At 46.6% G+C, this 16,094-nt stretch overlaps 1 protein-coding gene across 2 annotated transcripts; it reads right to left on the bottom strand.

The window, feature by feature from the left end:
• Window positions 1-3,474: 3,474 nt before the first annotated feature.
• On the bottom strand, window positions 3,475-13,098 carry NABP1 (nucleic acid binding protein 1). Of its 2 annotated transcripts, none has more exons than XM_068137972.1 (6): window positions 12,762-13,098; window positions 12,516-12,654; window positions 9,453-9,524; window positions 8,031-8,103; window positions 7,710-7,770; window positions 3,475-6,212 (listed from the first exon to the last, which is right to left on the bottom strand). In XM_068137972.1, exons 1-6 carry the CDS (start codon window positions 12,850-12,852, stop codon window positions 6,025-6,027), a joined length of 624 nt encoding a protein of 207 aa, XP_067994073.1. In that variant the 5' UTR covers window positions 12,853-13,098; the 3' UTR covers window positions 3,475-6,024. The 2 variants fall into 2 exon arrangements, with proteins under 2 accessions (XP_067994073.1, XP_067994071.1); XM_068137970.1 differs by having other exon boundaries at window positions 3,476-6,212; window positions 7,710-7,776.
• Window positions 13,099-16,094: the final 2,996 nt, after the last annotated feature.

Below are 16,094 nucleotides of genomic sequence, written 5' to 3'. Positions count from 1 at the left end.
GGACCTCTGTGCCAGGCAGGCAGCCAGTGCTGCCACATCCAGAGCCACAGCTTTCACCCATGTGATCACAGGAACCAGTACCTGGCACTGGGGTGGAATGGATGGCCTTGCTCTGCATGCTATGGGGCCATAAGGTACTCACAGACCCCACACTGGGAATGAGCACCACGAGAGCCTGAGCTGTGCGACCACAGCACAAAAGAACTTGAAGCACCACCAGCAGGCAGGTCCTGGGGAAGCTGCAGCCTCCTCTGGTCACAATAGTGAGCTCCCCACAAGTGGCAGGTCACCTGGGCTCAGAACTGCAGCATGTGGCACCTTTGGAAAAAGAGCAAAGCCAAATAGCCACCTCTAAAGAATCTGAGCTTAGGAATACATTTTCTTAAACATCTCTTGGTGTAGAAATAAAAAACTACATGTTGGCTGCAGCTTTTGGCTTTCCCACAGCATTCAGCCTCTTCAGAAATCAGGCATTTAGCATCTGACAGATCTGCCCTACCACCTGATCTTGGATTTACAGATGAGAACCCACTGCCTGCACAGGAACCAATCCAAACCATACTTGAAGTCAGTGGGAACTCCTGGCCCCCCCTCTGCTGCCATACAGCAGAGCTGGGCAAGAGTGGTTCCAAATTTACTAAGCAGTTGACCATTTCATCCTCTGCCCATGAACCTGAAGAAAGCTTTGATAGAGGGCTCTGCTGATATGCTACAAGTTGTAACTACCCTCCTGTGAAACCTCAGTTAATAACCTAGCAAACCAGTTTGGTCTTTTATATGCCAGTTTATCTGACATGTAGCAGCTCTTCAGCTCTGCAGTGGCTGCACTGCTTCAGGCTGTCCACAGAGATCATCCCTTTCAAACATGGGTAGTAAGGAAACATTTAGCTCTGCAGGTACATTTACAGCACAAGAATTGCCTCTTCTGAGCTAAGTCCTGGTGGTTTACTCCTTCCTTAATCTCACTCCCTAAGAAACATACAAAACCAGACTGTCTTTATCAGCTTGGGGGTTGGGAGGGCAGGTTTAGATGAAGTTCTTGTGACTGCATTGCTTTCTTCCTGAGGAAAAAAAAATAATCAGCAATTTACAGAAATTAAAAGCTAAATGAAGTCCAGGTTTTCTTTTTAAGTCCCTTTGAATTCCTTCCTCTGTAGTTTAGTCAACAGCTTGTTTAGGATTTTTTTTCCCCTCGTCTCAATTACAAGATGCTCTGTGTGTTTATGCACACACAAATGTCCAGCACAGAATAAATTAAACAGCATAATCCTTGTGAAGAACCATCACAACTTCCAACTCTCTGGAATCAAGAGTCAAGGAATATAAAAGCATGATTAACCCTGAAGTCAGAAAGCACATCTTTGAATGAATTCCTGAAGGGCTTTGCTGAAAACCTCCATCTCAGTTTTCAGGCAATAGCTCCTGGTTTGGTATGCGTCTTCCAGTGGGAATAAAATGGCTTTTTCTTTGTTGTTTTAATTGATGCCTTATCCCCAAGAGTGGTTCCTCCCCTTCAGCCAGCTCAAATCTCTCTCATTATGCGAACAAAAGCAGGCCAGCAAAGAGGCTGTTAAATCAGGCAGGCACACAACCACCTCCCCACACACAAAGCGGGCACTGAGGACACTGAGCATTACCAGCAGCAGCCTCAAGTTGCACCAGGGGCAGCTTAGGTTGCATATTAGAAGAAACTTCTTTCAGTCTCAAAGACTGGAAGAGGCTCCCTAGGGAGGTGGTTGAATCCCCATCTCCAGAGGTGTTTCAAAGAGGCTGAGACGTGGTGCTGAGGGACATGGTTTAGCACCAGACTTGGGAGAGTTAAAGAATGGTTGGACTTGATCTTAAAGGTCTTTTCCAGCTGAAATGATTTTATGACACACCAGCCAAGCCACTCAGGCCAGAGCAGCCTCTGAGCTTCCCAAACACAGCACCTGGAGCTCCTGTTCTGGTAGGGGCCACATGTCCCTGCAAATAGACAAGCAAATGCAGCAGCCCCAAGCAAGAGCAGGGGACTTGCAAGGCCCAGCATCTCCAAGACCTGCCTGGGTGTCCCTCATCCTACTCCCATCACAGAGGGGCCGGGCTTGCTGAAGAACCCACCCTAGAGGGTGCTCCAGGCTATCCCAAGGGCACCCAGACCTACTGCAATCCTTAACATAGCCTCACCAGACACAGGACAGGGAGTCAGTCCTGCAGCCTCCTTAGTACCATGCATGGTGCTGGGTGAAAGGGAAACTCCCCAGATGACCTAACTCCAGCTCAAGAGCCAGTAGGCTAACAAGACCTGAAAGGAGAAAGCAAGGCACCTCCCTGGATCCCCCTCAGAAGCACTACCAGAGACTGCAGTGCAGGCAACATCTTGGCTCAAGGTTTAAGAATCAAGTGTCTGAAAGGGCAAATCTCTGATGTTTGAGAGAAAGGCAGCAACAACCTGGCAACTGATAACCCATGGGCCATAAAGCAGCCCAGGAAAATTCCCCAGAAACACTCACAAAGCCATTTTGTTTTACTAATTCCTAGTCCTAACACAGCCCTTGGAGAAAAGAAAAAAAAAAAAGGAACAAATCCCTGCTTCACAGAACAGGAAAGGATTTTGCTTTGAGAGGTATGGACATGAAGTTGCAGAGAATGACAGCCAGGTCATTAGCAAAATGCCTATGAAAAATTTAAGGCTCCAGGAACCGGCACCTGGCTAATAAAAACTCCTGCACCCAGTAGAACAACCTGGCTGACAGCCCTGCCATGCTGCCAGCAGTGCTTGTGCAGACTGTGCTGATGTAGAAGAGATGTTTCACACCACCTACAGCAGCCTTGCACATGCAGCACTGGGTGCAGGCACCCTTACTGCATTTTGTGTGCTGCTGAGGTACAGCATTATTGGAGTGCACAGGACTACAACCTGCCACAGCTGAATTGTGAAAGCAGATACACCAAGTGCCACACTCCAGAACTTAGATTTGCTCTTTAAAGATCCACCCACTTTTCATTCTGGATAAGGAGTGCATGACTCTACTCACAGCCGTTAGGATTGCATTTCCACTTTGGGGATCAAAGGTGGGAGAGTAACTGAGGACAGATACTGATTTTAAAACACTTTTCCAATCAAACCAATTCTGATTGCTGCAATCTGCCATCAGTCCTCATGTTAGGAGAGGTTAAGAGGGGATGCACTGTTTTGGGGTGATGAGAGCTGGCTGCCTAATGACTTCAGTGTATCAGGACTGCTCAGCTGCACGTTAGCACAGTGCAGTCTGTGTCTAGACACATGAATATTGGTTTCCAGAGGTTAACTCTAGCAGACTGCATTATCTAGAATGAGACCACCCTATCTACAGCCTGACCCTTAGTATCTTGTGAGGACATGTGTGAAGACTCCCTGAGGACCAAAGTACTGGGCACCTAAGAACTGCCTTGTAGTGTCAAGAGTAATAACTACTTGTTTACATTGAGGTATGATCCAGACAGATGCAAGGCAGGCTCCCAGATTCCTCTGCAAGGTGAGAACTCGCTATTCTTGACACTGAGAACTTTGGGGGAAACAACTTTGTCTGAAGTTCACTGGAAGATCAGGAGACCTTGAAAAATTACTGAGTATATTTAAGTCCATGTGATGTTTCCAGGCAGAGATTTCCCCTGCAAAGAAGTAAAAAAAGTAATTAATAAACTGGAATAGCTCCACATTAAGAAACAGGGAGGCAGGAATGCCACTAACCTTGAGAGCATGAAGATCAGCCTCTTGTTCTTTTTTTTTCCCTCCCAACTGCAAATCAATGATCTACTTGACAGCAAGCTTTTCATCTTAGTCACTCAGCAGTAATAATCTCACTTTTTATTTGCATTTTGTGAACAAGTATTCTGTTTATTAGCTTGATAAAAGCTCAAATGCATAGAGCTACAAACATCAGGCACCTCAGCACACAAACACAGGGTTCCCACCTATTTCAGCCTTTTTTTATGCTGTAGAGAAGGCAAGACCACCGGGATCTGAGATCCATGGTGGAGATACCCCAAAGAGTATGAAGTCCCCACCATGCCATCACTTGCAACCTTTACAGCCACTACTGAAAGCAAGGCTCTCACAGCACACTTGCATCTCCTTTACCTCTGGAACATGTCATGTGTACTTCCAACACTTAGAAGTCCTCTTGGCTTCCTTCTCACAAGCACATCCAAAGTCTTAATGCAACACTGCATAAGAGGTTGTCCATGTATCCAGACTACACAACTTAAATAAGCAAGCAATTTAAAGTCCCTGAGTTACACATCACCTCCTTACACCACATCCCCAGCAGTCACTGTGTGCTTTCTGATTCACCATTCAGCACTGTTCTTCCATAACAGTACCTCTGGGTGACCTCATGAGGCATGGCTGCCCTCATATCCAAAACAAGTTTCATTAGTTCCACCTAGAAGCAGGTCTCACAGGATAGCACTTTACCAGTTGAGGCAAACACCCCTCAGGTGTCTGGGGGCACAGGTCTCTCCTAAAGCTCCCTTCAGAAGTTTGTTGCTGCTGCTGCTTGTATTTAAAAGACAGCTCAGTATTTCAGACTAAACAAGGAGCTTTTGACAATTAGGAGCATTTTTCAACAAATCATCATGATAAAAGTACCAAAAGCAGAAGTATCAAATGTAAGTAACTTGTAAACATTAGTGACATAGTAGCAGATTCAATTAACATGGACAACCACATAGACAACTCACAAATCATAATGAGCCTTTTTGTCATGAAGTCTTTATGGCTTGACAAAGAAAGTTAAGATTTGTTTTTGAAATGGTTAGTGCAATTTTGTTTTTATTGGAGAGGTCAGCTCGAAGAAGAGTTAAACAGATGACACCTCAGCTTCCAAGTTGCTTTTGAACCTGATCAGAAACATGGCACTGGACTCTTAAGCAGAGTCAAGACATTTGTGAACTCAGAAATAAAGCCGCAGCTATTGTCCCCCAGGAAACAGTGTGTGTGTGGGGGAGGCAGGCTAAGAAGTTCTTTAAGGGGTAATTCTTATTTCAAATATAAAACAGAGGAAAGGAAGCTTAGCACCTTAACAGCACCAGAAGTGCAGTTATGTGCTTGGCCAGGATCTCTGCATTTCACACAGACAGCTTCATCTAACACAATTCATTTGGAAAAGGGAAGGAGAGAAGGAAGGAAGAATGGAGGGCAAGTAGGCAGCCTCACTGAAGAGATGGGTAAGGCAGCAATTGAAAACAGTTCTCTCCTGGAAATTCAGACTCCTGCAAAGCAACCTTCAGCTTTTACACAAGGAGTGCCTACAGTGTATTCCCCAGTACTGTCTGAATTCAGGTCCTTCTCTCCTGTCATTTTGTGCAAAGCAAGAATGAATATCCAAGCTTCTACCCAAAGCAAAACATCAGTGTCACTTTCCTTGACAGTGATAAGGGTTTTTATGGAAAATTTAAGTAGTGTGCATCTTTTTGGAATAGGCTTCAAGACACTCACCATGTCTTCAACTTTCATTTGAGTTACCCATTCTGATTCAGAAGACAAGACAGGTGCTGGCACCACCATGCCCCTACACTTACTGCTTTTACAAGCTCTCTTTGTTCCAAGGATATCTAGTTCACCAGAGCATCTCTGTCCTTCCCCTTTGTTCCCCTTCCACTAAGCACTCTCAGTAACCCTAACGGAAGTCACTGTATGCACACACAGGACATAATCAACCTTTTAAGGCTATATGGCTGACCAACAGAAAAACACATACATGTAACTGAAATCTTCTGGCATTAAGCAAAGGGTACAGAGTTTTAATTGAGACTCCTCAACCCTTACTTCCTTAGATCCACCTTCTCCTCCTACCCCATTAATGTATGGGGAAGACTCGCTGTCCTTCCCTAAAGCAAAATGAAAAATAGATCACATTGAGTTTGCTCCATAGACCAAAAGGTAAAAAACCCCCAACAATAAAGGACAAACTGTTCACAGTTAACTATAAATAAAAGTGCAATAAGTGTTCAAGTAGAGTGTAGAGTTTAAGCAAGCTGTACAACCAATGTTTGGCATAGTCATCTTTTAAAGGCTCTGCGTGGGTCCCTTCCGTTACTGACAGCAGGGGGATGAGGCTGAAGGCTATTAGCTGGTGCTGGATTTACAGGTCCTCGCCCATTGCCTCTCCCACTACCTGCATAACTGTGGCCATGGTTATATGTGAATGGAAATCCACTTGATTCAGGTCCAGTTTGTAAACCATTTCCTACAAAAACAGAGGGGAAAAAAGTTATTCACAAATTCCATGGACTGAAACCGCTGCTCCCTTAACATGAGTTTATTACCAGGGAACACAGTTTGCAGCAACCAGCAAACCCCCAGCACCAGAAGGAAAACCCCCAAACCACACCTTGCCTTTTTCCCCCCTCCCAGACTACCTCCCCTCCATACCTATGCCCCCCGCCTCAACCAAAGCAAGAAGGCTCATGGAGTTGCATGTTGTTCCTTGTCTCCAAGAGACTGAAGCCTTCTGAAACCAGAGTGGTGCTTTCAGAAACATGCATTGGGGCTTGTAGGTCACACAGACATTCCAGAGAGACAGCAGAAAGCAAGGAGAAACCAGCAAAGGAAAAGCAGGTTACACAAAGCTCCTTCTGTTGCCAGGCACACAGAAACAGAAAGCTGCCTTGTGAAGTCCCACCACAGAAGCAACCCTGCCAGCATCAAGTTCACACAAACTTGGGCCTCATAAGCATCACTGCTCATGTTTTACTGGTAGAAGAGGACAGAGCTGAAAAGGCAGAATGATGGCAGGAAGCCATGGAGAGAGGAGACAAAAGGGAATCACTCATTTAAGGACCACACAAGCAGCAGAAGAAAAAAAAAAAGTTTCAGAAGATATGTACAAGCTCAGTGAGAACAGCTGCCCACTGCCCAAAGCAGGGACATCCAACAGCTGAAAGGCCACATACCTCACCCTGGCACTGAGGAAAGACTGGCCTGAAAGAACCACCCTTCTTTCTCAGAATAGTTTATTTTCAAGGAACAGAAAGGACTCATGAGAGAAGTAAAATAAAAGAAATTAAAATTGTCTTGCTCAAGAGGAAGCAGGCTGTCACTGGAGTGACACAGAGCTTTGACACCAAGTTACAGAACCAGTTTGTTGTCATCCACCAGCAGGGCTTAACTCAACAACAGGTACTGAGTATGGCCATCATAACCAAGGCTTCCTCTCAGCTTAACACCCCAATCAAGTCCTTGAAGCATTTTATCTTGAACATTTAAATACATCACAATGATCCAGCCAGGCCAAATCTTGAAATTCAGATTACTATCACTTGTTTTGGGGTGCTAACCTGGCAGGAAAGCCATGGTGAGGGCCAAGATCAAGTAACCAGTTTTTAAAACCAGGGTGTCAGGTGGTTTAAGCAAAAAAAAAGAAAAGAGGCAAGCAAACAAACCCACCAGAAATTCAAGTGCTTGCAAAAACTTTTTGAAAGCATCCAAACCATTTAGCTTTAGTCAAGACCCTTTACGAGACACAAGTACCTTGAATATTCTGATCTCTTACAGGGAAGAAATCTGAAAGCATTACTCAAGAAACATTGATGCTTATGTGCTTGCAGGTTCAGGCCCCAGACTAGGAGACTTTTCAGGGCATAGCACACTTTTGCCCCAGAGTGGAGAATCCTGAGCAAGATCAATTTCTTATTCCCATTAAGTGTTTCTCATCCTTTCACTTCCACAAAAGCAAACAACTTACCCAGTGGCCCAAAAGTACAAGAACCCATATTACTTGATGTAGAACTATTATTCTGTTCACCCTGTGCCTTCAGAGAAATGTAAAAAAAAAAAAAGAGACAGGATCAGAGAGAGAAATTACACGTTTTTATACAAAGAGGCTGGGTTTTCCCCCCCACCCCTTGTGTTCTTACAGTGGCTTCACACGGAATTTATCTGCTATGCTAATTATGGGCTCATTATTATCTATCACCTCAAGTCCATTTTTTCAGAAGAGCCACATTCTGAAGTGTTCAGAACAAAGAGCACTTTATGCCAGAAGCCTCAGACAATTTTAACATACCAGTTTGTTCTGCCCGATGTGTTCCGAGTTAGGCTCACTGAAGTTTGGCACTTCTGAGTACACCATGCAGAACCTGGGGAGAAAGCAGGATTATGAGGGAGCTCTAAAGCCACTTTTTAGCAGAGCTCTCACGTCCACAACTTAAAGAGCAAATGTTCATGATATACCCCACCACCCAGAAGTAACTAATCCATGCTCCACTGTTCAAAGAGGCCTGTGGTGAAGCTGTCCCATCCCCCTGGGCATAGGCAAATATACATTTACTCCAGGAGGTAAAATGGCCTAAAGAAAACAGAAGGTGATGAAAGGGCTCCCTTCATCTCTCTTCCAACTGCACAATCTTGTCCAGCAACCACAGGGTCACCCAAGTCACAAAGTCAACCATCCTGCTCACAGGCTGACTGCAACACATCTCTAAGCACTTTAAACACTTGCTCCCATGCTATGGAGTGCTCCATTAAAATAACAGCACAGAGGAGTCCAATGAAATTGCAAGCATCCTTCTCAACTCAAGGAGACCATGGAACAAGAGGCCTATCAACTCACTACATATGCAAATTATGGCAGGAGGTGGGGGAGGGTGTGTGTGGAAGATTTGGATCATCACACAGCTTGGAGTGGTTAAGTAGAAGTGGAGCTCCCATCTCCTGCCAGGAGGGCAGAGTAGAGGTTGAGAACTTGCCTCACTCCAGGCAAGACACCCTCTGCTGGAGAGTAAGCCTGTTGGATGACACTTTGGAGCTAATGGCTTTGCACCAAAGAATCTGCAGGTCAACTCTCACAAAGTTCAGCTTTTGAATCGATTTTGAACCACTCTAAGAGAGGTAGCCACCCCCGAGTCCCACCTCCCTGATGACTACTAGGCTTCTCACAGGACTTTGTGCAACAGCAGAAATACTCCTCAGGTTAGAAAATGTGGCTGTTTTTCCTGCTGCTTATCAAGCATGTTACTCATGTCTGCTCTGAGGAGTCATCACCTCAGTCTGCGGGCAGTGTAAGGAAGGTTTAACAAGCCTTGCTTGTTTAGATATGATTCACTGGAGTTACATTGTCTTCACTCTGCTCCATCTGTAAAGTGTGACACACAGAGGAGGTTTCCACCAAAATACAGTGGTTACTCAAGCTGAGGTAAGCTGTGCACATGAAGTCCTTTGTCACGTACACAATTCCCAAACTCCCAGGTAAGGCCTGGCAGCCCTGTGCCACGATGGGAAATGACTTTTCTCACTACACCTAGAAGTCAGAGGGTCATTACCATAACAGCATGTAAAAACTCACCCTGTGGCTGCTTGTACCACACCAACCAACAGGCTTTTGCTGCCCTAGTTTCCCTTTATTAAGTAAGGGCCACCACATCTTACACTTACCATGATGCTCTGCTGAGAGGACGTAACACCTCAAGTACAAACACATAATACTTACTCCCCAATTTTATGCAGCTCGCCTACTCGTCCTGTGTAAAGCGTCAGGCATCCTTTCCACAGAGATGCGTACCTGGCCAAAGAGAGAAACAGCAAAGCAGCCTCTTAGTGAATGAGAAATATTCTTGCTGGAATAAAAGAAAGAAGCTGTATTCCAAGCTGTAATAGACATTATGTACCAACAGGAACTGACTAAAAAAATTCCTAGGCATTCCAACTTCACCACACTAAAATCTTATAGCTGCTGGTTTTACTTCTGGCAAAAGGTACTGGAAGGTCAGCTGACCTCTCTGGCAATTCCAGGAAAGCAGCCAATTATTTTGAGATTGGATGCTCTTTTCTTGGCTGGAGCAACCCTTTTGACTGTTCCTGTAGAGGAAAGGCACTTTGCCAAAAGCAGTATCTGCCTTACCAGTCACTGATGACTCTCAGTTCTGCTTTCAGCAGGAGCCAGGAACCTTTGTTCACTGGGCAATATAGATACTGGTGCTGACTGTAACAGGAAGCTCTAACTTTTTTCATATAAGTCCTTCCTGGATTTGTTTCACCATCATGTTCCAAATGACATCTAGAAATGCAATGAAATCACGTTCCAATTGTGGAGGCATTCACTTACAGGACAGCATGAGTGCATTCTACTTGACTTCAAGCACTAGAATCTGAGTTACACAAGGCTTCCTGTGTAATTCTTTGTTTCCAGGAGGGGCACCATGTATGTGAAGAAACTAATAAAAATGCAGACCAGAGACCCAGGTGCAACATAAAAGAGATCACAGGAGTGTGGCTGTCTTCTAGCAAAGGAATAGGGAGCCCCAGCAACAGCACACTCAGGAGGCACTGATAATCTGGACAAATCACCACTTCCTTGTGCTGGTGGTCTACCTTTGGAAGATACATTACAAACCTTCTTCTTGCCATTTGCCTTATCTGCTGGGACTGGAACCCATCCAGCCACACAGAGATGGGAACAGAGGCAACAGAGAGGAGCCAGGTCAGCAGAACAGGGCCATAAGAAATTATAACCTTCTCTGTACTTCAGCACAACATCTACAGTTATGGTGCCCGTCTTGGGAGTTTTCCATCCAGAGGCAGGATTAATGCTCTTCATAATGCTACCTTTCACTTCAAAGATTCCCTTTATGCCTAATCTTTAATAACCATCTGGTTGGACAGTCTGGCAGAGCAGCCAAATAATAAATGTAGAGTCAAACATACATTTACTGGGATGAAATCCAGCAAATCATGGGACTGATAACCTCCAGTACAAAGTTATTCCACATATGCAAACGTTTTTTGTGAGCTGACCATAAAGCACTAAGCTCCAGAACTAACTCCATATTTTAAAAATATTAACTGCAGCAGCTTCCTGTAAAAGAGTTCCATCAGCCAGTGACAAAAATCAGCAAGTGCTTGCTTTTACAGAATACATCTACAGTTTGAAATTCAGCAGAGGGAAAAAAAAACAAACAAACAACAAAAACATGCTTACACATGGAACCTAACTGAACTTTTCTGCTGGTAGCAGTGAGCATCCTGTGCTGGAAAGTCAGATTAGGCTGTAGAGCTGAAATCTACTTGCCTTGAAACAGCAACATCACACACTCCAATTAATCCTATTTTAGTTAAGTACAAAATTATGTTTGGAGAACCTCAGATGGCAGCAGGAAGGCTTTTTCCTCAAGATGAGAGCCAAACCAGGATGCATTTAGCTTTTGCCACTTCACTCAGCATGCAGTCCTGAGCATGCAGCTCCTGTCAATGAAGGCATGACTTCGCCACCCACCAGGAAGAATGATGTCACCTTGTAAATTTAAGTCATACTAGCCAAAGCCACTTTTTTGACATGAAGAAATGCACCGAAACCACAGACAGCTACAGTAGGCCAGTCACAGAGTACAGAAACAGTGCTGAATAGCATCACTATTCATTTGCCTCACTACCACCTATGCACAGGGCTTTGTGCTGGCCTGGAGCTGGGGTTTTGTTCCGCCCATTTCAGGGCTCCATGTGATTTCCACACAAGCAGACTTCCCCAGAACCATCTCTGCTCTGCTTCTAGCGTCAACCCATTTCCTCACGTAAAAGGACATTTGCATAGGAGGAAGCAGCTGTAGGTTTGGTGGCAAGGGTCATCCAAACCCAAGACTTACACTTGAACTATTTAAGGGGAGCTCAGCTAGCAGCTCCACTGGATAACCTTTTACCTACTTGTTCACAAAAGCAAATTAAAAGGGCCTTACACTGCAGTTCCACCATCTCCTGGGATGGTGTAGGCCAAAGGATTGGCATAATGGATTTCTAGGTGAGCCTAAAGAGCTCACTTTGTTACTGGCAAGAGTGGGAGCGTGGAAAAGGATTTTCAAATTGAATCCAGCATTCTCTTGCATTTATTAAGCATAAGTTTGGTGGGGTTTTTTCGTAAAACAGCTTTGAGATAAATTAATGGCACCTAACCAAGCTAACACACACTATAGTGCAGCCCTAGCATGACTTTTTACAGTGACACCCAAAAGGTTCTCCTCTTCTGCCTGTCAATTTGTATTAAACCCACCACAATGAAAAGCAGCTCTTCTGCCTGAGAGACCTTAATCACGGTTTCCTTTCATTAAGGAGCAAAGAACTATCTGTAAAACTAAGGACATGCTTTTGACTTCCTTTTTCGATTTACAGACCAGGACTGTGGCGCTCCCACCTGCTCCAGAATAATAAATTTCCTTAGGAGCTTCCTTTTTTTTTTTTTTTCTCCTTAAGGCCAAACCAAGCCTTTAAACACCACCTCCTCATTAAAAATACAAGCCCCTCCTAGCCAACTGCCAGACTGCGTGCTCACGCTAGGCATCTGCTGGGGTGGAAAAGGTGGATTTCATCTGGCAAGTGACCTGGGGGAGCTGCTTCTGTCCCAGCGGGCCAGTCCAAAGGGAGCCCGCTGTGTCATCCGTGCCTCTTAGGAGGCAGCCGAGCCGGCTCGTAACTCCAGCACCTTCACTGGGTGACAAAGGGCTGCCTAGAGGCAGGCCCCGGGTGTAGGGGGGAGTGGGGCGAGCTAGCTCGGCCCCATACGCACCCTTTGGTCAGGCGGATGATGTCTCCCGGCTGGATGAGGCCGCCGATCTCGTCCCACACGGAGAGGGTGATGCTGCCCGTCTTGTCGGCCACTTTGCAAGACCTCACTTCATGCCCGTCCTTCGTCTTGGTGACTCGCCCTGCGGGGAGAAGCGCGGCTCAGGTGGGGGCGGGGGGATACGGCCATGCCAAACCGTCCCCCTCCACCCGCGGGACACAGGGCTGGGGCGTGCCGGGGGCCACTTACCGATCTCCAGCACAATAAAGATGACATTTAAGTTTTTCAGTCCAGGTTTTATGTCTTTTATGAGGAAATACGTATCGCTCGCCGCGCTCATGCTGCGGCCGTCACTGGGGGCAGGGCTGGCGGGGCGGGCCGAGCCCGCATCCCGCGGGGGTGGGGGGGGTGTGCAGCGGTGGTGAGGCGGCAGCAAGACAGCGCCGGGCAGGGGGGTTGGGGGGGTTACCGGTGACCCTCACGGGGAACGGGGACACGAGCACCGAGGGGCTGCGCGTTGACTGTTCGGCACGCCCGGCCCCCACCGCTCCCTCTCCCACGCAACACAACCCACTCCCGTCCTCCCGCTCCCGCCGGCACTGAGGAGCACATGTGCTCTGCGCTCCCTTTTATAGCGAGCGGCCGGATCCACCCCGGGGACCGAGCGGGAGGGGAGGGGGATGGTGCCGAATGGAACCGTCTGGGGCACGCGGAGCGCCACGACTGGGCGGCAGGCGGGAGCGAGCCGGCGACGTGCGCTGATTGGGCCGCGCCGCCGCCATTTTCTCCTTCTCGGGGCAGTGCCCCGGCAGCTGCTGCTGACACGGCGGAGGCGGGCGGGGCAGAGCAGAGTCGGGCTGAGCTTTCTTTACTGTTGGCACGGGCCTGGCTTGCTCAACCGCTCGTTTGTTTCGGGGAATAACCCTGCGGCGCCCTGAGCCCAGCCGATGGGGGCTCTGGGGACTTCGGTAGAGATTCACTTCCTTTCCACGCCATTTTGAGGCTCGGGTGTAAATACCAGGATTTTCTCACAGAGACTGCCTGGAGGGCCATTTCCCAGCAGTTCCCATCTCCTTCACTGAGAAAAAGACCCCGATTTAGGAGAAGGGTGCATCCACTACGATGCAGGCTGGGGAAGACTTTGTTGTCCTTCGAAGAGGAGTCTTAATATTTGGACCAAGCAGAAACAGTTGTGGGGTCTGAAGGGAGGAGCAGAGGACACTGGTGCTATGTGGCACCTCAGGGCTTGGCAGGGTAATGCTACATCATCATGCTCCTGGAACAGAATACTCGGTGGATGTAGGGAAAGCCTGAGATCATGGAATACTGAGCGGACATAGGGAAAGTCAAGGGTTATGGAATACTCAGCTGATGCAGGGTAAATTTAGGGATTATGGAATGCTCAGTGGACTAGGGTTATGCAGTACCACATTTTGAACCTTTCCATGCCAGAAAATGTGAGGCTAAATCATGCTGAGTGCTAAAAAGACTACTGAAACACCCTGAACTCCTGACAGTAGCCCCCTGTGAAGACAGATCGTTCTCTGACCTGGGTCAAACATCAGGGGAGGACAGCACCTCCATAGGGAAAGCCATCGAGGTGGTGGACCACCAACAAGCCCTTTCAGCCTCATGACACCTTTGGCTGGAGTGATCATGAGGGAATAACTCCCTGCTAACAAAACAGCCTGAAGACATGCAGATGGTTCTATGATTCAGCTGTCCTCGTTAGGGAAGGTAGCAGAGCAGTCCATGTGCACTTTGCTCCTTCTTTTCAGAGCCAGGCTTAGCTAGCTGGGCTTTCCCTTTCTATTTCTGTAAGCAGAAATCCACAGATGACAGCAGTTGTGAAATGCCTGGCCATGCATTCTACCACACTGGAGCTCTGACCCAACAACTGTTGTGCAATGCTTATCTGTAAGGCATGGGAGCAGGCACTGCTGGATGCAGCTTAGAATAAAATGTGCTGCTTGCAGGAATCTGAGAAGAAGGCAGCATGAGCCACAGGAGAATATACTTAAAGCCCCTAGGAGCTTAATCCACTTCTGTCCCAAATCCTTCAGATGGTGCAGAGGGGTTGGGGGGTGGATGACAGACTCCCTCAGTGGCCTCAGGGAACAGCAGTGTCCCTGGCAAGGGCTGGACAAGAATACCTTATCTGCAGAACTGGTACATTTTTTCCACACAGATGTTTTTTTTTTCTCACATCCTCTCTACCTTTTGTTGGCCCCATCTATTTAAGGGAGCTTGGGAAAGAATAAATTTCTATCCTGTGTTTTCAGCCCTGTGCACAGTACAAGCCTGTCCTGTATCACTCACCAGGCCTTACCAAAACAAAACATGACTCTTGGTACTAAAATATCTGGGACGGGGCAGCTGAAGGCCAGAAGCTACTCTGTCTCATGGAGAGCCAACCCTATGGAAAACCTCTACAAATGGTCCTAACTCTTGTATTCTGATTTAGGAGGGAAAAAAGAGGCAGGTGTCACTGGAGATTTGAGGACAATCCTTCATATTGCAAGAAAAAAACCCACACAATTAAAACACTCACCTTATAGCAAGCCTTGGCCAGAGAGGAAGTCATCTGGGTGGTTATGTCAGAAGCAGAAAACACTATAATACAGCTCTCTAGTGACACACTTCTAGTGCTGTGTCACTAGTAAGAGAATTTTGAGTGACCTTCTGTCCAGAAAGATAAGTGTCAGTGTAACACAGCAGCTGGGAGAGGTGCAAAGGACACCAGATCTGGGCTCTCAAGCCACCTTGCTGTTGTAGTCAGGATACTCGCAGATAGGGAACCTTCGCGTGAATGTGACATCCTGGTTCTCGTTGTCCAGCATGGGACCACCAGGCCTGCAAGAGGGAGAGGAGGAACAAATAGTGAGCACAGGAGGAGGTAGATTTCTTTTATACAAAGGTTAAGTTTAAAGCTGGTAGGAGGAGATTTAAACAAAAAGGGTCCATACAGCAGGGTCCAAGCAATATAGGAGGGTTCAAGAGCATACTGCAAAAACTCAGCTATCAGCCAATAGAAGATTTTGCTGTTTGTGTCACAAAGAGACCTTTAAACCTTGCTCATTTTTAATTGTCATTCCAAACACCAGCACCTGAGATTGTCCTTTGTGTTACCCAGCAGTGATTGAATGATTCCTATTTGCTGTGAAGGAGACATGCAAAGCAAAGCAGGATTTTTTTACCTCCCTTGCTTCTTTGTAAAGTGTAAAGAACATAATTTATTTTGGGTTAGAGGTGTCTTCTTTCCTGCTTCTTTTTTAACCCCAGGACCATGAAGATATCAAGTTGCAGTTGTAGGTTATCATAGAATGTTTTTGGTTGGAAAAGCAACAAAAGAATCATAGAACCACAGAATCCTTTCAGCTGGAAAAGACCTTTAAGATCATCAAGCCCCACCATTATCTTTCTCTACCAACCTGGTGCTAAATGATGTCCCTCAGCAACACATCTCTGCCTCTTTGAAACACCTCCAGGAATGGGAGATTCAACCACCTCCCTGGGCAGCCTGTTACAGTCTTTGAGAACCCTTTCAATGAAGAAACTTTTTCTACTCCAACCTAAACCCTG

The sequence above is a fragment of the Melanerpes formicivorus genome, unplaced genomic scaffold (genome assembly GCF_026170545.1).
Source record: "Melanerpes formicivorus ecotype bairdi unplaced genomic scaffold, bMelFor1.0.p_v2 SCAF_5, whole genome shotgun sequence".
In the NCBI taxonomy this organism is placed as follows: Eukaryota; Metazoa; Chordata; class Aves; order Piciformes; family Picidae; genus Melanerpes; species Melanerpes formicivorus.
This window is presented reverse-complemented; position numbering and strand designations above follow the sequence as displayed.

Excerpts from the sequence above, each read along its gene's own strand:
- NABP1 (XM_068137970.1), bottom strand. The coding sequence starts at position 12,852 with ATGAGCGCGGCGAGCGATACGTATTTCCTCATAAAAGACATAAAACCT. Across the intron at positions 7,777-8,030 it reads ACATCGGGCAGAACAAACTG|GCACAGGGTGAACAGAATAA; the intron begins GTATGTTAAAAT and ends ATTTCTCTGAAG. Across the intron at positions 6,213-7,709 it reads TTGTACTTTTGGGCCACTGG|GAAATGGTTTACAAACTGGA; the intron begins GTAAGTTGTTTG and ends CTGTTTTTGTAG.